At 35.6% G+C, this 22146-nt stretch overlaps 1 protein-coding gene across 8 annotated transcripts in view; it reads left to right on the top strand.

Annotated features, from left to right (window-relative positions):
- ARAP2 (ArfGAP with RhoGAP domain, ankyrin repeat and PH domain 2) overlaps nt 1-22146 on the top strand; it is a 210179-nt gene that overhangs the window by 108383 nt on the left and 79650 nt on the right. For all 8 annotated transcript variants that reach the window (XM_012474969.2, XM_012474970.2, XM_012474965.2 and 5 more), the window contains 8 exons: nt 1128-1213; nt 2029-2211; nt 3157-3331; nt 3801-3935; nt 12653-12797; nt 15210-15312; nt 15972-16170; nt 16362-16425. In XM_012474969.2, coding sequence (XP_012330392.2) covers nt 1128-1213; nt 2029-2211; nt 3157-3331; nt 3801-3935; nt 12653-12797; nt 15210-15312; nt 15972-16170; nt 16362-16425 — 1090 coding nt within the window. The remainder of the gene's footprint in view (nt 1-1127; nt 1214-2028; nt 2212-3156; nt 3332-3800; nt 3936-12652; nt 12798-15209; nt 15313-15971; nt 16171-16361; nt 16426-22146) is intronic.

Here is a 22146-nt window from a genome sequence, read left to right as displayed (position 1 = left end):
CAGCCCATTTCATAAAACTACACATTTTCATGTATTCTCAATCTTGGTCAGAAGCAATAGTGTCTGTGCTGCCTTCAAAGCCAAAAATCTAAGACACCTTCCTGACCCTTCCTCTTTCCTTCAAACCCACCAAGTTTCATTCATTTTATCTTATCAGCATCTCTCAATCTGTCTGCTCCATTTTGTTCTCCTGCTGCCTCAACTCAGATTCTGTCATGCCTAGGTTGCTCCAGCAGTCCCTTTCATCTGTTCCTACAGGCTTGTAAGTTTTTGCTGTCTGGATACTGTATTGCCTGTATAGGTAGTCTTTATAAGTGCAAACCTTTGCAGATTTCTTTCTTCCATGGGAATTTAGGGCTTTGTGCTTTGAGCAGTTTCTACATTAAAAAAAAAAAAAAAAAAAGAACCTCTTACTTATTGTAGGGAAAGTAATGAACTTTCACTGGTCATTAGGCAAAGAATCCTTAAGATCAAGGACAGTGGCCTGTTTACTTTGTTTCCTTCTCAGTTTATAAATCATTTGAAGTAGCCTGGTTGCTCAGTGATGACTGAATGATGATTTATACAGCATAATTGAATTGACGGTAATAGAATTCTGAGCTCTTACTCTCTTCCAGACATACTTGTTGAATAAAGTATTCATGTCAGATTTTTAAGCACATACTTACTAGACATGTAACTAGTTTCACAATAGTAGTCTAGTTTTTGTAACAGTAAAGAAATATCTGTATTTTTATACATGGAGTTTTAACAAGCCTTACAAAAGGTTTTCAGTGGCCTACTATTTCTAGCTGATTACCAAATGTAGATATATTTACACATATGTTTGTACATATGCACACGTGCACATACATGCACATATATATATTTTTTTAAGTGTAGTTTTTTTTTTTAATCAGTGCAGATGCTGATGGTGATTGTTGCTGTTTTCACTGTAGTCAGCTGTGGTTTCTAATTCCCACCACTACTGTTAGTGTGCTTGTCATCTTGTCATCCAGAAAAGCAGGAATTGACGTGTTTTCAGTTGAGAAGATACGCAAAATCATACACAGACTTATACACTTTTAGTCAAAAAAGGTAAATTTATATACAAATTAAAATAGAATGCAATTTTATTCTGACTCTAGGACAGCATAGATCTTTGGGACCAAAGGATTCCAAGGTTAGAAGTCTAAAAATGGATGCTAGCATTTGGAGCAATGAACTCATTGAGGTGAGTCCTATTTAACCGGGATGGGGTTGGGATAGGGCTCAGTTTGCAGAGACTGGGAGGAGGTATGCTGCGGGGTCAGGTGGCAGGAATTTTTCTCATGGTTCTTTGATAAACTCCTCACCGCATTATGAAAATGGCGTATAGTCTTTTTGTTAGTAGTAACTCTTTGAGAATGCTTATTAAATGAGATCGTTTTTTAAAAAATCAAAGTATAAAAGAGTCTTAATAGTAATAAGTACTTAGAAAGGCTTGTCAGCTCTTTTTTTGTTTATTTTTTAATGCTAGAACTCTGTGTGTGTCTGTGTGCTTGTGTGTGTGTGTCTGTGCGTTTAAACCCAGCATGGGTAAAATAATAGGAGAGTGAATGAAAACATTTGGAAAAATGTAATGTTCTTTACTTTGGCCATACTCTGTCATTAACTGTGACCGAGGCTACTTTGCGGTGTCCTGTCTCCATTTTCAGCTCCTGTCCCACCACTGAGCACTTTAGACAGCATTAGCCCACCTACTCTGCCATTTAAAGTGAATCTGTCTCAATATGAGTGTCAAAGAATGAAAATACTTTTGCTACAATTACTGTTGTTTGCAATTCTTCCCAAGCTAATTTCTGTCCATTATTTAGAGTGGCTAGGCTATATTAAAAACTGATAATAGTGTCTGCTTTCATACTTCCTTTTTCTGGAATAGTTGAGTTTTTCATGTGTTTTCCTGTATTTCATACTAAGTTATGCTTTAAGTTGTAGTATAATTCAGTTTCCTACAGATTCAAATACATTTTATAAATTGATATATTTTGGCATTTTTTGACAATTCAGCTTTTTATTGTCATTGGAAACAAAAGAGCAAATGACTTTTGGGCTGGTAATCTTCAAAAGGATGAAGAATTACATATGGACTCACCAGTAGAAAAGAGAAAAAACTTCATTACTCAGAAATATAAAGAAGGAAAATTCAGAAAAACACTTTTGGCATCTCTCACCAAAGAAGAATTAAATAAGGTATTCAGTTAAACATAACAACAGACATGCATTTTAATGCCTTTTTAATCATGTACCAAGATTCTTGAGAAAAAGTAAAAAATCTTATACTATCTGACAAAATTATTAATTTTATTTTATTTCTTTTTGTGAGATTATTTCAATGGTTTCCCGCTTGTTTCACTTAAGGATTTATTGTCAAAACAGCATAAATTCTTCCTCCATAACCAAAGTTCCTGCTAACTCAGGGTGCCACAATCTGAGGATTTGGAAGTACATGGGGATCCAGCAGAGTGAAGTCTTAGGACTGATATAATGTGGGAAGAAAGGATGAGAAGTGATGGCGAGGCAGCTTATTATTCCAAAGCAAACGAAAAAAAAAGAATCTAGCAGTTCCTATTGTGTGCACAAAAATGATATATAGCATAAGTCAATAATATTTTTTTATTGTCTGTCTCTCACTGTTCTTCCTCCACTCGGTCCCTGAGGGAAAGATCCTGAATTTGCTTTGCACTCATCTTTCAATTTCCCATAGCACTTAATAATTCAAATATTCTGCAGCTCCTGATTAGATTGGAAAAATATATTAACATTCATATGAAAAACACTTAATGGGTACTTCATTATTATATTGAAATGTTTTGATTCTTTGAGTATCAGCCATCATCATAGTATGTAAGCATAAAAATGTCTTCCAAAGCAAGCATGATGGATTTGGTTTAGAAGGAACATCATAGCAACCAAACAAGGAATTGAGACCTGGAGGTCTTGGGTTGTAATTAAAATTCACATAAACCGAGCCTTTTGTGCCTATTGCCTAATTCATGGCATAATTACTATTAGTCTGCCTTAGGAAAAAAGGAATACAGACTTTATCCCATACATGAATTGTCAGACTTTTACTCATTTAAATAGCTACAATCTTATTTTCTTTCCTTAAAATGTATATTTTCTCTTAATGACCAGGCTCTGTGTGCTGCTGTAGTAAAACCGGATGTTCTAGAAACAATGGCTTTGCTATTCAGTGGAGCAGATGTCATGTGTGCCACTGGAGACCCTGTCCATAGCACCCCCTATCTGCTAGCCAAGAAGGCTGGGCAAAGTCTGCAAATGGAATTTCTCTACCATAACAAATTTTCAGGTTTGTCACTGTCTCTTCATTAGCCTGGTCTCTTCTGATATATTTGTTAAAGGACTGAAGCATAAATCTAGTTATTTCTCAAATAAGAGAAACCATCAGAATGAAGAAAAATGTAATTACCAAAAATATGGAAGATGCCTAAGACTATTTTTTGTATGATTTCAATAAAAGTTTAGGAAATGAATCTTTTATATTCCCTTAATCTTATAAATGGAAGATTAAAATAGCTAATCCCACATAATCATTTCCACCAACAGTAAATCCGATTTTCATATATGAATAATAAACATGATTTAAGTGCTTATTTGCAAATTTTATGCAAAGTAAAATAAATATCTCTCTCTAATTATTCTTTGGTAAATTTGAAGTAGTTTTTCTTCTAGCCCAAAACTTATGTACATATTCATAAACAAAAGGAAAATGTTTACATTTTAGATTTCATGTGCCTTATTTTTTTTTATTTTTCTAGATTTCCCTAAACATGATATTCATTCCGAGGGTGTATTAAGTCAAGAGTCTTCCCAGTCCACATTCCTTTGTGACTTTTTGTATCAAGCTGCTTCTGCTGCTTCTAAACTCTCTTCAGAGAAAAAACTGCTTGAAGGTATCTTTTCTGTTCCTTTTAGATATGCTCTGACAAAAACTTTATTCCATTATGAAAACAATTAGGTTTAAACTTTGATTTTTTTAAGATGATAGATGTGATCTCCAAGTAGAGATATTTTTGAGAATTTATAAATGCTTCTAGGCACAAATACTATTTCATGAACTGCAGCAGGGATTTACACTGGGTTGGAATGCTGAGTGAATTCTCAACAGAATTCACTGATGTCTACCTTAAGGCTAACCAATTCTGTTTCAGGGTCAATTCTTATAAGGGTTATTCTGGAAAAAAAAAAAAAAAAAAAAAGTTTAACTCAGCCCCTTTCCTTAGGGATAGACACTCCTACTGGTGAGATAATATAGATAAATGTGAACACATGGGAAGACATCACAAGTTTTTAGTACATATTCAATTAGAGTACTAAGTGGTATCAAATAGTTCAGTTTTTTTCTGATGGGAAGTATATGTGTGTATGTATTTAAAAAAATAAAACCTAAGCTTGGTTTAAAAAATGATGGGAATCTGATTTAACAACGTATTCTAGGTTTGGGGAATTATCTGAGCAGAGTGACAATGGGGTATTTATTCATTTATCTTTCCAACTCTTTGTGTCAGGCTGGTGTTAGGCATTGAGATTTAATTTAAAAGTGATTAAGACACAGTCCTTATGTTCATGTATATACATTTGAACAAATCTGAGAAATATAGGCAGGAAAATATAATGTGATCTGCCTTACTGGAACAAAGGGTGTGAAGGGAGAGATTAAGCTGTTCATGCCAATTGATGATGGGCATTGATCAACTCAGGAGCCTAGCATTAATTCACTGGATCATATAATTCAGCTGTATTCAATCAAAAGAACAATAGGATGATAAACTCACTGTAGAGTGTTAATCCTCATATATGAGCATTTGAAGTTCTTGTTTCAATATAAAAGCTTTATTTCCAAATATATGTATATTATTTATATATAATTTGTGTATTATATAAATATAATAATCCAAAGTAGAATTATATTGGGATTAACTATGCATTATTAGATTTTCCTAGAACAAATAGCTGTCCTGTAGTGAGCATGTACTATGTGTAAGGCATGGCTTTAGATACTTTACATACATTAATTGTAATCCTTACGAAAGTCTACAAAATCGTTGATGTTATGTCGATTTTCACATGAATAGTGAAGCTTAGCATGAAGCAGAACTTTACACCTGATTTGTGTTATCTTTGTTACAGTGGCACCTTGGCCTTGGTCAAAGTGAGGTGACAGCCAGATGACAGTAGAATGGGAGAGCATTTTTGTCCTTTGAATTAGATGTTTTTGATTCTTTCGACAATTGGTTTTTGTCATCCTTTAGTCAGCCTATCCAATAATAAATGTCAGATTTTACTCAGTTTTTTTTTTTTTTTTTTGTCTTCTATTCCTACTGTCAGTATTAACCCTACGTAGTCAAAAGATAAGTGATAAGAAGATAAAAGTTCTTGGACAGTCTGTGAGTTGAGTATATAAATTGTCAAAATAATTAAGATACTTAAAAATAAGTTTACTAGAATGTTTCTTCTAAATACTCGAATATCACAGACTCACTCTTCAAACCACGTAACTTTTATAAACATCAAATGGGGATTGAAACACAAGATTTTCTTCCGAAGGCTTTTCAATATATTGTAAGAATTCTGCAGGTTAAAAATAAGCTTTTTTGGCTGAGCGCGGTGGCTCACGCCTGTAATCCCAGCACTTTGGGAGGCCGAGGCGGGTGGATCACAAGGTCAGGAGATCGAGACCATTCTGGTCAACATGGTGAAACCCCGTCTCTACTAAAAATACAAAAAATTAGCAGGGCATAGTGGCGCGTGCCTGTAATCCCAGCTACTCGGGAGGCTGAGGCAGGAGAATTGCCTGAACCCAGGAGGCGGAGGTTGCAGTGAGCCGAGATTACGCCATTGCACTCCAGCCTGGGTAACAAGAGCGAAACTGTCTCAAAAAAAAAAAAAAAAAGCTTTTTTTTTTTATTTTTGACAATTTTGGTTATATTGTTTGTGGACTTAACAGCCTTCTTTAATATTATCTTGAAACTGATTGATTTTAAAATTTACTTGAGTACTGCAGTGATGTAATAAAAAATTGTAACTAAATGATTCCTTTTATGTATTAACTATGGATTTTTGGTTAAAATTTATTTTAAAGAAAGGCTTTATCTGTATATATAATTTAACTAGGGGTATTTTTCGATTTTTAAAACATTGCATTTTAGGTAATGTGAAAGTGAGCTTTTATATTTTGTCTATATAGTATAATAGCAGTGATTTTAGTGAAAATAATCTGGCAGGGTATTATTTGATTGTCTTAGTATCTTCCATCCAATTTACCAGCAAGTTCTGTCATTTTAAACTCAAAATAGATCTTGAAGCAGTTGGCTGTTTTTCATCTGCACTGACCTCCTCCCAGCCAGGATCACGGTCATGTCCTGCCTACGTTACGGTTCCTTCCTTAATTGTCTGTCTTTCTAGCTTGGCTTCAAAACTGCCTCCAAAAGAGAGACTTATCTTCTTTCTTTCTTTCTCTTTCTCTGTCTCTGTCTCTCTCTCTCTCTCTTTCTCTCCCTCCCTCCCCCCTCCCTCCCCTTTCCTTCCTTCCTTCCTTCCTTCCTTCAGATGGAGTCTTGCTCTGTCACTCATGATGGAGTGCAGTAGCACAGTCTTGGCTCACTGCAACCTTTACCTCCTGGGTTCAAGTGATTCTCCTGTCTCAGCATCCTGAGTAGCTGGGATTACAGGCACCTGCCACCACACCCAGCTAACTTTTGCATTTTTAGTAGAGACGAGGTTTCACCATGTTAGCCAGGCTGATCTCGAACTCCTGACTTCAATTAATCCACCTGTCTCAGCCTCCCAGTGTGCTAGAATTACAGGTATGAGCCACTGCTCCCAGCCAGTTATCTTTAAAAATGGAAATCACCTAGGTAGTAGGGAGGCAGAGATGGGGAGATTGCTTGAACACAGCTTGGGCTACATAGGAAGACCATTTCTTCTAAAGGAAAACAACAACAACAAGCAGACAGGAAAACTGATCATGTAATTCCATTGCTCAAGTACCTTTAGTGGCTCCTTATTCCACAATATAACCCTATTCTTTATTGTGACCTAAAAGACCTTCTTGTACCTCCTTCCCTTCATCTCCTGTCATTCCTCTCCATGGTCACATGGTCCTCTCCCTGGTTACCTGCCTGGCTGCACTGGTTTCCTCCTTATGTCTGGAACATGCCGAGTTCTTTTCTGCCACCTCTGGACCGTTGCAACTGCTGTTTCATCTGCAAAGAGGGCACTTCCCCCAGTCTGGTTTCTCCTTATTTGGGAATCGATTCAGTACTCCCTGGTTAGTGAGGCCTTTCTGGCACCCTACTAATGTGTGAGCCCACTGCCAGCCTTTCTCTTTCATAGAGTGCTGTGTATATCTGCCCTACCACTGATCACATGGAGATGATCCTGTTTCCATTTATTTGTTTCTCTTTACCCCTGAAGTGAAAGCTCAATGAGGCATCAGTGTTTTCTGGCTCGTCAAGGATTATCAAATCTTTGATACCTAAAACAGTGTCAGCATATGGTAGCACATGATAAATATTTGTGGAATGGATGATCATTTTTTTTTAGGCAAGTTACTACTAGTGTAAATGGGTGACTCATGTCAGTATCTTGATTTTGATCTGTGGATAAAAAGATATAATTGCTGGCACAAAGCATATTTAGGGCAGAAAGACCCTACTTACAAATGAACAGGAAAAGTTGAACTATCCAGAAAAACTTCTGAATTTGTTTCTTTTTCCCCCTTGAAGATTGTGCAATACTGTTGTTTCTACTGAACATCAGATTTATGAAAAAAATGAATTATTTGGAAAGACTTAGAGATTAAAGTGTGGTTGTCACCTTTGCCTCTGAAAGCAAGCACCTGGATGCCACCACTCCATCAGCACTTGTCAGGGCAGCCACAGAGCAAAATGATTAAAAACAAAGACAAAAGTGTGGGAATGAAATGCATGCAGTCCTTCAGAGTTGCAGAGGCTTCACATTGTCAGTTCAGGCTTTCAAGATTTAAAGTTTTTTAGCCTCTGGTTATGAAGACTGATCTGTATTTTTCTTTTTTTTTTTTCTTTTCAATTTAATGTTCATGAAAAGAAAGATGGATTGCTCTTGTTGAACCTAAGTACAGAGTTGAATAATAGCATCCTGGTTTTGTTTTCCTTTTTCCCACCTCAACCATATTTTTTCCCTTGATATCTTACCTTGATTTGTTTACACAGTATTCGATTTTTAAAAAGCCAGTGGTTGATTTGGATTACTTGAAATTCTATTTCTGTCTGTTTATATTTAAGTTTGTAGATTAACATTGAGGAATTTTAAAGATCTTTTATTCTGTGAAAGCCTAGATTGTATAGATTAAACATGTTTTTCCAAGGCTAAAACACATGTGTTTTAAATAAAAAGGATTGCTAACCTATATTACCATTTTTAGTGGATGCGGAATACTATCAATTTAGGAAATTCTTCATGAGGAAACAAATTCATAGTTTCAAAAAATGATAGTTTTACCTTAACTACCTCAGACATGTTGTACACATATGTATTAGATGGTATGCCTTCTTTACCCTAGTACATTTTTGAGATGAACGTAGGTAGTTCAAGCATATAACAGATATAGTGAGTTACTATGTGCCAGTATTAAGAGGGCAGCTTCCAGAACCCTCCTTCCTGTTAGATTAGAACAGCAACTTTTGAACGCAACTGCATGGGGTTTCATCCCCAGATCTGATGCCAGCACTTAGTGTGACCTCAGGAATGTTGATTAACTGTTATATGCCTGTGAAAAGGGTACAAGTAAGGTGCATGATATAACTGACATAATTGCGTTGTCCTGAGGATTCAATGAGTTAAAGCATATAAAATGTGTAGAACAGTACATGGCACGTAAATCCGATGATGATGAGGAGGGGGAGCAGTGAAGGGCTTATGTTTAAACACAGTTGCCCCTGGCTTCCAGTCAGCTTTTGAGTTTAGGTATGTAGCTGACAACCAAGGTATCCAACTATATCATGTGTTTCATTCCATAGTAGCATTTCAGTGGGTTGCCTCTGAGGAGTTCTTTACCTGTGCTTGGGTAAATCGTGTAGTAATGTTTTTCTTCACTGATCTCAACATGACTAACTTTACTGACATCTTACACACAAGCTCCTGTCTATGGAACAGCTGAGGCCTGAAAGTCACTTATTCCATGACCCCAATTTTTTCTTGGTAGACATCTTCCTTTAACAATTAAAGTGACTTGTGTAGCAGAGAGGTTTTCATGGAGGGCACCGACATTTCTCAAAGTCAAATTTAGGAATGAATACCTAAATTGGCCCAAGCAGACCCATATCATACGACTTAATCTTGCTAAACCTTTTTATTTCTTCCTATATCAATGAGAACGTCACAATTTCCTATCACAGCTTTGTTGTTATAAATCCTCAAAGACGACATGTGCACCTGTCTTGTGTGACTTCTGGCCCGTTTTACTTACAAAAATAAAGCTAAGAAATGGCTATATAAATGAGAATGCCACAGGACTAATTCTCCTCGAGCTTATAATTCTAACTTAAAATGAGTCTCTACCTACCCTTTTAAAGAGATCTGTCATTTGTTTCCCATTAGAATTTACATAATGAGATTCTGCAGTCACATTTATGTTATGCTTAATTCGTTTGGCACTGTTTGTTTAAGACTTTCAAATGAGTCCCACTTGTCTAAGTGAGAGAGGCACAAACTTCTGAACACCTGTCAAGTGAGACTCTTGGGGTCTGGCCTCTGCCATGAACCTGCAGTCTTGTTTCCCATTTCCCAGCTTCACGTATAATCTGATTCTCTGGCCAAATAGGGTTTCTTCATTTCACCTTTCTATGACTTTCCTCATACTGTTCTTTCCTGATATTATGGAAAGATTGTAGCTCTGAATGCAGTTTTTGCTACTTTAGAAACATGCCTCCTAACTCATAAAGGATTATTTTATAGAAACTTTTTTCTTTGCAGTTTATTTTTTTGTCATTTCAGTATGAAGGGCAGCTTACTGTAGGGTCCAGCCCTACAAGGTTCTGTGAGCCCCTCCCAGCTGGTGCAGAGATGAGAAATTGTAGAAATAAAAGGCAGAATTGTAGGGAAAAAAAACAAGACACAGAGATAGAGAAAAGAGAGTTTGAACCCAGGGGTTCACTGCTACCCAAATCGCGGAGACCAGCAGTGGCCCCAATGCCGGGACTCTCTCACTTTTATTGAGTTGCAAATCTGGGGGCAGGGTAGGTAGGGCATGGTCTTGGTGATTGGAGACTGGAGGCAGGGTAGATAGGGCATGGCAGTGATAAGGTCAAGTACATCACATGTCATTCAGGTAGGGGCTCAGGAATTTCTGGCACCCGAATTAAGGTAAGGAGCATAATGCATCAGCACTTTTTCCATACTTACCAAGAAAGAACTAAAACATTAAGATTTATATTACTATTACTGATTATCTTTTCTAAGATAAAAGGAACCAGGTGCAGAAGCAGAACATGAGAGTAGACATGGAATGCGACCACTGAAGCACAGCATCACATAGAGACAGTTAAGCCCCTGGATGTCTGCTGGTCTCCCTGACAGCCATCAGGCCTTACCACAAGAGCTTGGAGAAGCAGAGTTTTCTCCAAACTTCGCCAGGAAGGAGATGTCTCGGCCACTTTGGACATCTCCTTCCCTAGCTGGCTAAACAGCGGGCGCTTTCATAGCGCTGGCGCTGCCGCACAGCTGAGGCGCCCTCCAGCAGCCCTTATGCGGGCGTGACAGAGGGCTTACACTATCTTACCTTAGTGTGATTCATTTCACAGTGTCACCCCAGGTTCACACTTCTGACCTGAGAGGCATTAGTAAAAGAATTAAGATCGCCTATGAATAACTAAGATCACATATGAATAACTAATAACTACTACGGTTATATTTTTAATTACTTTCTTCTTCATTATTTATATGGAAATAGGCGGAGGCCTTTTGCTCCTGCCTGGGCGCTTACGGGATCTCCCCCTACAGCTTACCTCCTTGAATGCTTCTAATCCACGAAAGAGACAACCTGATAGTTATCATATTGAACACATCTCCCCTTTCACTGGATTGCAAGCTGCCTGGAAACGGTTGGAACTCCTAATCTGTACCATTGATTATCTGTGTACTGAATAATTGTACATTTTTTTCTTTATTCTCTTATGAAGATTATTCTAGTTGTCTGAGTGCATTGTTTTGAAATTACTTCCGAACTTCCTTTGATTAATATTTTGACTTTGCCTTTCTTATATTTTAGAAACTTGCGATGAATGTTCATTTAAAAATTGTGGCTTTTCGTGACTTTTATCTAACTGTGCAGGACATACCCTGTGACTCAGGATTTGAAGGCCCTGGAATAATATATCACTTTTCACAAGAAATTGCTTTGGTCTCTGCTAACTTTCTTTTCCAGTGCCCATAGGATTTGTTTATGCTATTTGCTTTTGCCGGTTATGATTGGACTTCTCATTTGGTAATTTGTTTTCAGAATACTTTGGTCCTATGGCTCCCTAGACATCACCCTTTTGATTGTTACTCCTCATGATTGTTTTCTGAAGCCAAATACATTGTCTTGTTTTCTTTCATCTCACCCCCACACCCACCTAAGATTCTAATGATATGATAAAGGAAAAATTAGAAAGTAGTTTAATATATTCTTAAACTTTTAAATTATTTGACTAATAATACGAGACTTACAGAAATGTTCTAAGAATCATGCAAATAATTCCCATATGGAATTTACCAAGGTTTAATTGATAAACCTTTTATCAAGATTTATCAATTAACATTTTTACATTTACTTTATTTTTATTCTATGTATGCATATATATATGCATATGTATAATACACAGACATAGGTATCATGTATGTATGTATATATGGGTATATATTTCTTTCTCTCTCTCTCATTCTTTATATGCACACTTAAAAGTAAATTGTAGACATAATACCTCTTTACCTCTAGTACTTCAGTATGTATTTCTTAAAAAGAAGGGCGTTTATAAATAATGCTCTAAAATAACCACAGAACAGTAATCCAGCTTTAGAAATTATCTATAGACTTTATTATATCTAGTATATAGACCTTATTAGTCTTGATTTCTGTAGCTCTAATCTGTATTTTAGATGATGATCTGATTTAGCCTGCAGGTGGTAGTTTGCTGACTTCAGTATAAGATGAATTTGAAATCTTCTGAATAAGTGTTAAGGGCCCTGCAGATTCTGACCCTACCTTCCTTTTTATACCTACCATAAGCTGCAGTCTCACTTTTCATCCTACATTTTTTTCCTTTTACTACTCTATGCATACATATGATTCTTTGCAGCTTCAGAGTTGTTTCTCAGCAACCTCTTTATGGCTCTGCCTTCTCTGGTCATCAATGTCACAGTCACTTTTGTTTTATACATTCCTTGCTACTAGAGTATAAATTCTTTTGAGAGTGGAAAATGTGACAGCTTTATATCCCACACAGCAATAACATATACTTTATGTGAAATAGGAAATTCATAATTTTATTTATTTAGACCCAGTCATTATTTAAAGGCATGCATGTATTTGTTTTTAAAATTAGATTTGTGATTAGCTCAATTTGTTATTTGTTTTGTTTTAAATTCTTAGAGACAAATAAAAAATGGTGTGTTTTGGAAGGAGGCTTCTTGAGTTACTATGAAAATGATAAGTCTACCACACCTAATGGCACCATTAGTATCAATGAAGTTATCTGCCTGGCTATACACAAAGAGGACTTCTATTTAAATACGGGGTAGGTCTATCATTACACAATTAGGAGGTAAAGGATATTTTCAGATAAATACACCAGGTAATGAGAGTTTTGTTATTTTGTTTCTTTATTTGCTTCTAATAGAAGGATTTGATGGTTTTTTGAAGACTACTTACCTTGTACCTTCTGAAACTTCTTTTGGGAATTCACTACAAAGTAGGAAAACTAAAGTATTTATAATAGATAATATGAAGTACTAGAGTGTTCAAATCAAATCTGATGTAAATTTTTTTTTTTTTTTTGAGATGGAGTCTCGTTCTGTCACCCAGACTGGAGTGTAGTAGCGTGATCTCAGCTCACTGCAGCTTCCACTTCCTGGGTTCAAGTGATTCTCCTGCCTCAGCCTCCCAAGTAGTTGGGATTACAGGCACATGCACCAGCTAATTTTTGTGTTTTTTAGTAGAGATGGGAGTTCACCATGTTGGCCAGGCTGGTCTCGAACTCCTGACTTCAAGTGATCCACCCTCCTTGACCTCCCAAAGTGCTGGGATTACAGGCATGAGCCATTGTGCCTGGCCAAATCTTATGTAAATTTATAGTATGTCATTTATGACCATTGTAGTCATTTAATTTTTGTTACTTATTATTTAAAATAGTGGACTAGTGGTAAAATTTATTTATTCATTTAGTATCATAATTAAAACAGGTAATAAAGGAGAATCTTCTATAATTATCTGTTCACATTAAAATAAACAGAATATTTAATAGCATATTAAAATTCTAAATTTCCTAAAGATCTATTTGTTATTTTAATGGTCAGAAAAAAGTCACAATGAATAGATTAAGCATTACTTATGTAATATATTTGACTCACATATACTATAGTTTAAATAAATCTGCATGAGGATTTTAAAAGCAGGCCACCTAAGATCTTTGGTGTGAAAGTGTCTTAATCATGTTTTTTGATGTAATTAATGAAAAATATTGATACTAAAATCTGAAAAAAATCAGTTTTGTAGGAGCATAGATTTTACGTAAGATTTTTATATGAGAAAGGGAAGAGATTTGCAAAGCTGTTATTTATATAAAACTATATTGACCATATTACCTTTATTATATAATGACTAGTTGAGATGACTTCTTTTCTAGTAAATCTGATTTGAGTTTTGATGTGAACAGTCCTGATTATTAGTTGACTTGTTTTTGTTTTAATCTTAATGGTGCCTTTACTCTAAATGACTATTCTATGTAATATGACTTATGGAATGTTAAAATAAGTGGATTCTGTATATTAAGTTACTAACTAGTAAATGAAATATAACTCAAAATTAACACTAGTTTATGTCAGTATGTCAATATGTTAAAAATAAAATATTCTTGACAAAATATTACTGATACAAGTGGATATGCAAAGAGAAAGTGTCTACAATGAGATGATGTTGAAAAAAAATTTTGCCATAAAATTCTTGCTGAATTGCCTCAAATAGCACTTTGGAGAGCATGAACTCAATAATGTAGGCACTGAAGAGTTATGCAGGCTTTTATTTTAGTAAGGGAGCTGGAAAAAGTGGTAAGGAGGAGACGAGGAGGAGAGACTGTAATTGTTGAGACTTTAACTAGAGGAAGAGAGTGAGCTGATAATACTAACAGACTGACTGGACGAAGAGTTGGTGTTAAGGGGAAGAATTAGTTACATTCCAGGGTTTTGAGCTTGTTGATGAGGTTGATTGTGATGCTTATAATTAGGACAAAAAGGGGATACAACAGGATTGGGACATAAAAGGGGAAAAAGGAAGATGACTTTGGCATAAGGTATTTTGAGATTTTTAGGTAACAGTAGCACACATACATAGTGTGTTCTAAGAATAATTGGAGTTGTGAGTGAGGAACTCAGGAAAGAATTCAGAGCATGGGATGTTCCTCTAATTTTATCTATAGTAAGGATAAGAAATTTGGGGGTAAGTTGAGATGATGAAAGGAAAATTTGTTTTTCTTAGGGAGACTGTAACAGAGTGTTATGCTTGATGTGTTTGTGTTTTGCAAGGAACCTGCTGTGTGACAGGGACCATTTGAAGTTAGGAAGAGGGTTAAAAATTGTTTGTACAATGTTTGAATGTTGGTCAGGGTAAATCGAGAAGCAGTGGTCAGAGAGGGAAGAGGAAACTGATGAGAGCCCTTTGCTACATCAGTCAACTGGTGAGTGTCCAGGCATAAACAAAGTTATACAATAGAATGATCAAGTGAGTATACAAAATATTTCTTTTGTCTTATCCAGTGTGTTCCATTTACCTCATTTGAATAATTGCAAGCCATTAACGAAACAATCTGATAGGTTGATTTCACAGCATTATTTCATTTTAAAAGGAATTTAATTAAAAATTTGACCTATGTGTTATTTGTTTTCTTAAGAGCCAGACGTAACTGGTAGTATCTTTTTATTTGTGCATTTTGTAGGCCCATCTTTATCTTTGAGATCTACTTACCTTCAGAACGTGTGTTTTTATTTGGAGCTGAAACATGTCAAGCTCAAAGGAAATGGACAGAGGCAATAGCCAAGGTATTTAAATATTACATTATTGCCCTAAATCCAGAGAAGATTCTGAACCGGTAGTCCGTGTTTGAACTTCAGGGGTCCATGAATGTTTTATATAAGATTATAGAAATAAAGTTCATACTTCATTAGGTTTTCAAAGATAGTAGTCAAAAGAGGTAAAGAGCTACCTTCCAGAAGCCTTAAGCCGGGAAGAAATTAAAGTAAGACTTGGAGAATCATTCTTCAAATTAAGGCCATGTTTTTGGTGGTTAGAATATTCTCAATCTTGTAAAGTCATTTCTGTGTATTTCTTTTTATAGGTAGATGTTTTATTCAAGGTGTACACAAAGGAGAAAGGGACAGATTCAGTAAAATATGTAAATGGAGAAAAATACTGAAGGTTGACATTTTGAAAAGTTCCACAAATCAATTAAGAGAATGTCTTGCCATTTCAACTCTATATATAGCAAGGAAAGTGGTTTCAGATGCTGCCCTTTGAAAACGCATTATAGTTGTTGTTTTAAGACTGATAGCAAGTTTAATTGTTTTGAATTTTGTGTTATGTTTGAATCTTTAAAATAGAAAAAACTAAGATAATTTGTCTACCTTCTCTCATATCTGTAGATAGGAAAGGATTTCTTATTTTCACTGTCTTTATTACTTTTTTGTATTTGTTTTAACAGCATTTTGTTCCCTTATTTGCTGAAAACTTGACAGAAGCTGACTATGATTTGATTGGTCAACTCTTCTACAAAGACTGCCATGCCCTGGATCAGTGGAGAAAAGGCTGGTTTGCTATGGACAAATCCAGTTTGCATTTTTGCCTTCAAATGCAAGAAGCTCAGGAAGATAGAATGCACTTAAGAAGACTGCAAGAGCTAAGTAAGAATTTTCCCTTCCCTTATCTTTGGAACACATTTCTTTATTGCATCCAATAATGGTAGCCTTTAGTAAAATGTTGATGGTTCACTCTCAAACTTATGACTAAGTAGTATTAATATTTGTGTCTTCATAGGTATTTAGTGTAGTGTATTTATTAAAAAATAAGTTTACGCTTTTCTTTCTCCCTTCAGCAATCAGCACAATGGTTCAAAATGGGGAAAAATTGGATGTCTTACTCTTGGTAGAAAAAGGGAGGTAAGTGCCTTTTTGCTTTTTATTCTTTATCTTGACAACTCTGGGGAGTGATTTTGTTGTTGTTGTTGTTATTCTCTTGAGGGAGAAAACAATATCTTAAAACCTGTTGAAAATTTTCTGAATCATATATATAGTATATGCTTTCTTTTAACAGAGTATACCAATGAAATTTACATGTTTTTATATTATTTATGATGACCATATTGTGATTAATTATTATAGTTTTCTGTAGACCTAGATTTCTCTGTGACATTTACATGTATTTCAAAAGCAGTTTGATAATTATAAATATATCTTTGTTGTAAAACTATTATGACTATAAATTATATTCTGAATTATCTGTGCATGTGGTCATGCATAGCTAAAACTTGATTTCTTGAATTTAGTTTTTCAGTAACTGTTTATTAAGCATCTACTGTGCATCAGGAACTATTAAAAGTATTGGTGATATCATGATGAATAAACAAAGTCCCTACCATCATGCAACATATACATTATTAGGGAAAACAGTGTTAGCAGACAAAATTATATGCTTTTCTGCCCATCAATGTTAAATTTTACACAGAAAAATAAGCAATATAAATATAGTCTGATGGAATAGTATCTGTGTTTACTAGCTAAGAGAAGACATCTTGGATGAAAGATCTTCATAAAGTGAAAAAGTAAACTTTGCAATAATCCAGATAGAGTATTTCAGGTGTAGGGTCGAGGATACTGAAGACCCTAAGAGCGTGTTGTACTTGGCATGTCCAAATTCGGCAAGGAAGCTGTGGTGGCTGGGAATATTTGAATGAAAGAGAGAGTGGGAAGAAATGATTTCAGAGATACGCACAAACTGATCATGTAGGGCCATATTGGTCATGATGTGTGAAGATTTGAAATGAAATGGGAATATGGTGAGAAGCTACTCAGTTTGAGAGCTGGGAAGTGGAATAGTCTGATTTATGTTTTTACATGATTACGCTGACTCCAGATGAATAAGCTTCTGTGGGACAAAAGCGAAAGCAGGTGTCTAGTTAGGATGTGGCTGCAAAGGCCAGGCAAGTAATGGCTTACCTGAGAATAGGAGTGGTTGGATATATCATGAAGGTAGAGGTGTTAGGATCTATTGATGGATCAGATTACTGTAAGAGTGAAAGATGATCCAGAATTTTTGACCTGATCAGTTACTGAATTATGGTGCTGTGTTTTGAGAGAACAAATACTTGGAGAATAGAAGTAGGATGTTAGTAAGTTTAGGACAGTAGATCAAGAATTTGGTTTTGGGAATGGTAACTCGGAGATGTCTCTTTGGTGGCAAAGTGGAGCTGATGAGTAGGCAGTTGGATATGCAAGTCTGGAATTAATTGAAGAGGTTATATCTGGAGATATAAATTTGGGAGTCATCACTATATTGATGCTATTTTGCCTAGGAACTGGACAGGTTCACCTAGTAGAGAGTGTAGATAGAAAGGAGAGTTGAAGACCTAGCCCGAGGTCCCCCAGTGTGTAAAGGTCTAGAAAAGGCAGATGATCAAGCAAAGAAGCCTGGGAAGAAGCAACCAGGGACATATCAGAACAATTAGGAAGACATTTTCTTTTACTTTTAATTTTGGATTCAAGGGGTCCATACCTATATATGTGCAGGTTTGTTACAGGGTTATATCATGTAGTGCTAGGGTTTGGGCTTCTATTGAGCTCATTACTCAAATAGTGAACATAGTACCCAATGGGTAGTTTTCAGCCCTTGCCCCCTTCTGTCCCTGCTTTTGGAGTCTTCACTGTCTTATTTCCATCTCTATTTCTATTTATACACATTGTTTAGCCCCCACTTATAAGTGAGTACATGCAGTATTTGATTTTCTGTTTCTGTATTAATTCACTTAGGATAAGGACCTTCAGCTGTGTTCGTGTTGCTGCAAAGGACATGACTTCATTGTTTTTTTATGGCTGTGTAGTATTCCATAGTATATATGACCACACTTTGCTCATTCAGTCAACCACTGAGGGGCACTTGAGTTGATTACATGTCTTTACTATTGTAAATAGTGCTGTGATAAACATATGAGTTCAGGTGTCTTTTTGGTGGAACCATTTCTTTTCCTTTGGATAGAATGAAGTAGTGGGATTGCTGGATCGAATGGTAGTTCTATCCAGAGTTCTTTGGGAAATCTTCAAACTGCTTTTCTTCTTCAACAAATTGGTTTGTTTTCCTTGGCTTCTTGTAATTTACTTAAAAATACTCTGAATTACACTGGTTCAGTATGGTTTGCTCTATAATAGTGCAAGATTATTTGCACAACATACGTATACACACACACATATGTAAATACAGTTAACCTTTCAACAATGCAGGGGTTAGAGGCACTGACACCCATACACTCAAAAAATCTACATGAAACTTCTTTTTAACTTTTATTTTAAGTTCAGGGGTACGTGTGCAGGTTTGTTACATCAGTAGACTTGGGTCATTGGGGTTGGTTGTACAGATTACTTCATCACCCAAGTATTAAGCCTAGTACCCATTAGTTATTTTCCCTTATCCTCTCTGTCCTACCAGTCTCCACCCTCTGAACGGCCCCATGAGTCTTGTTCTCCTCTATGTGTACATGTGTTCTCATCATTTACTTCCAAATTACGAGAACATGCAGAATTTGTTTTTTTGCTCCTGTGTTAGTTTGCTAAGGATAATGGCCTTCAGCTCTATCCATGTCCCTGCAAAGGACATAATCTCATACTTTTTATGACTGCCTAGTATTCCATTGTGTTGAATCCTCCAAAATTTAATAATAGCCTACTGATGACCGGAAGCCTTATTGATAACATAAGTAATCACTTAGCACATATTTTGTACATTATGTATATTATATACTGTATTCTTACAACAAAGTAAGTAAAGAAAATGCTATTAAAATCGTAAGAGAAAACATATTTACTATTCATTAAGTGGAAGTAGACCATCATCAAGGTCTTCATCTGCATTGTCTTTATATGTGTAGGCTGAAGAGGGAGAGGGATTGATCATACTGTCTTGGGGGTGCCAGAGGCAAAAGAAAAATTGTGTGAAGGGATCTGTGCAGTTCAATCTTATGTTGTTCAAAGGTCAACTGCAATATAAAAATATAGCTAAATAATTCTTCATTTGGCTATTTTATTGCTGTGACAAGGATAATACTTTCAATGGTTATATGAACCTGCTTTTCCTTCAACCTCATGGGATGACATCAAGAGCTTTATACAGCAAGCATATTGCTGATTAGATATTTATGCCAGATTGTGTTTTTTAACTTCTAGGCATAATCAGGACTTTGCATTTTTACTTACTTATTTCTTTGAATATTATGGTTAATGATACTTTAGATTCTTATTTTTGGTACCAGATGATGATTTCACTATACTGTGGGAGTATTGTTAATTATATGTCCAGAAATAATGAGGAATTATTAGGTATAGATAGAATTTGGCATTAAAGTCCTAGCATAAATACAGTTTTACAGTTGTTAATATATGCCCACTGACTGCTAATTCCATGGCAGGAAGATATAAAAGGTAAACAATATAGACATGGTGTCTGACCTCTCAGAGCTTATGGTCTTAAACAAATAGACAAGCATCAGCTTAACACATGTGTTCATCCTTTTTATTTTTCAGGTTATTATAGCTAAGATATTTTTGTACTCTTTTGTTTAATCTATGAAGAATTTGATGAGTGGTATATAGGTTTTAATTAAAATGGAGCAAACATGGATTAGAATGATTCAGTTTGATAAAATTCTATTTAGTGCTTACTGCATGCAGTCCACCCCCTCATGAATGCAAGATATGGAAGCCAGAACACCAAATATTTTGGTATTTTGTATGTTTTGATTTTACTCCTGGACTCCAGAAATCAGGAGATGAAATCTATTTGTAATATTATGTTTTGTGTTCATGGATAAGTAGAAAACTAATGAAATTCCAAAGTAATGGTCACAGACACTTAATAACATTTTTAGTAACTGAAAGTTTTTTTCTATATGTTACTAACAAGTTACGTTGAAAGTATTTTTATGAAAGTGAAGAATAATAATAGGAGTTGGAGAAATGTGAGGATAAATATAACCAAGTTATTTTCCTTAAATCTCTTTGCATAGCTAATGTACCATATCCACCATTTAAAAGCAACTATATTATCACATGCTTTTATCTTTGGTTTACTTGCTTTTTCTTTTTCCTCCAAATCAACAATCATCTGATAATAACAATGATACGGTGATGACAATGGGGCAGTTACCGCCAAGCCCCATTTTACACACCTAAACGGTTTTCTCGTGCTTATATGATATTGAAGAGAATAATTCATTTTGAAGTTAAAGTAAGGTTAATTTATAAATTAAATATTTTTTTAAAATGTTCAGTATTTACCAATATCTTTGAAGAGATCTTTCTCAGGATTTAAGTCGACAAATGTACCAGGAGTCTGGATAGACACTGTAAGTTACTAGACTTCAAAATTTAAGCATTTATTAGAAAATAAAAATGTTTATTAGAGAACATTTTTATAAAAGTATTAGAAAACAACATATCCATATAATTCCTACCTAATTAAAAATGGAGTAGAGAGAAGGGAGGTCAACAGTGTCCATAAGAGTATAGAATCTTCCCAGCAGATAACGAGAACATGAGGTTATGAACGCTGACAGAACAAAGACGATACATAATGGCAGACACAGCACCCTATATGCTGCAAAATATTTACGTATCTGCTTATTTTCATGCACATATACACATATATGTGTGTATTCTGTGACTACACAGACATCATATAGGGAATAGTGGGAAAAGCAGCAGGTTTGGGAGAGAGCCTGGGAGATAATGAGTTTAAGACATGTTGAGCATGAAGTTCTTAGAAGACTTCTGAGAAGAAATTGATGGGAGAAAGTTATTTTTATTAGATACTCATGAAAAGATTAACAGGTTGGAGATACAGATTTTGGACTTACTAGTGTAAAGAAGGAAGAAGATGAAGTTACTTAGGGTGATTATATGGAAGGAGAAAGGAAGAAGTACTATGTTGGAGCTTTGATGACTGTACATCATTTTAGGGTTAGGGGAATTTGTCAGGGAGAAGTAGCTGCTTGTTCACTCAAGAGAGTGAGCCCAAAAACTAAGAGAGATTACAAAGTGTTACAAAGCTTAGGAAGAGAGTGTCTCAAAAAGGAAGGATCAGTTAAAAATGTCAAGTGCTGACACAAGGACATGCCCAGTGAGATAAGTGGTTTGGAGTCCTTCTGGTGGCTTAGGGGAGAGCAGAAGTGAACAGGCAGGTACTAGATCAGATTAAGAATGGGAACTGAATAAATCGAGACAGGTGGTGAGGTCACTTTTTCAAAGATATCTGGAGGTTCATAGGATTAACTAGGTAAGGGATTTGACCCGGAAGGGCATATATGTGCAGTTTGTTTTTGGATGGCTTAAACTTGCAAGTTTAAATTTTGATGGAAAAGAAACATGAAACGGGAGAGATTGAAGGTCTAAGAGAGAGTACAAGCAAGAGAGCAAGGTCCCTCAACTGCAACAGTAAGAAAAGAAGAATTGGTGGGTGTTTTTGTATGTCGATAGTTTTCTCCATGTGGTAGTGGGATGTTGAGAGAGATACCAGTCAATTTTCAATTGCTTTGTGAACTGGGAGATAAGAGTGATGGCCCCTGAGCTTCTGGCCTGGGTGATGCTATGAATGATAGTATCATTTGCCAAGATAGA

The sequence above is a fragment of the Aotus nancymaae genome, unplaced genomic scaffold, assembly GCF_030222135.1.
Source record: "Aotus nancymaae isolate 86718 unplaced genomic scaffold, 86718_ANA_hifiasm-v0.15.2.pri h1tg000006l, whole genome shotgun sequence".
Taxonomy (NCBI): Eukaryota; Metazoa; Chordata; class Mammalia; order Primates; family Aotidae; genus Aotus; species Aotus nancymaae.
The sequence above is the reverse complement of the archived record's forward strand: the minus strand, read 5'-3'. Positions and strand labels throughout refer to the sequence as shown.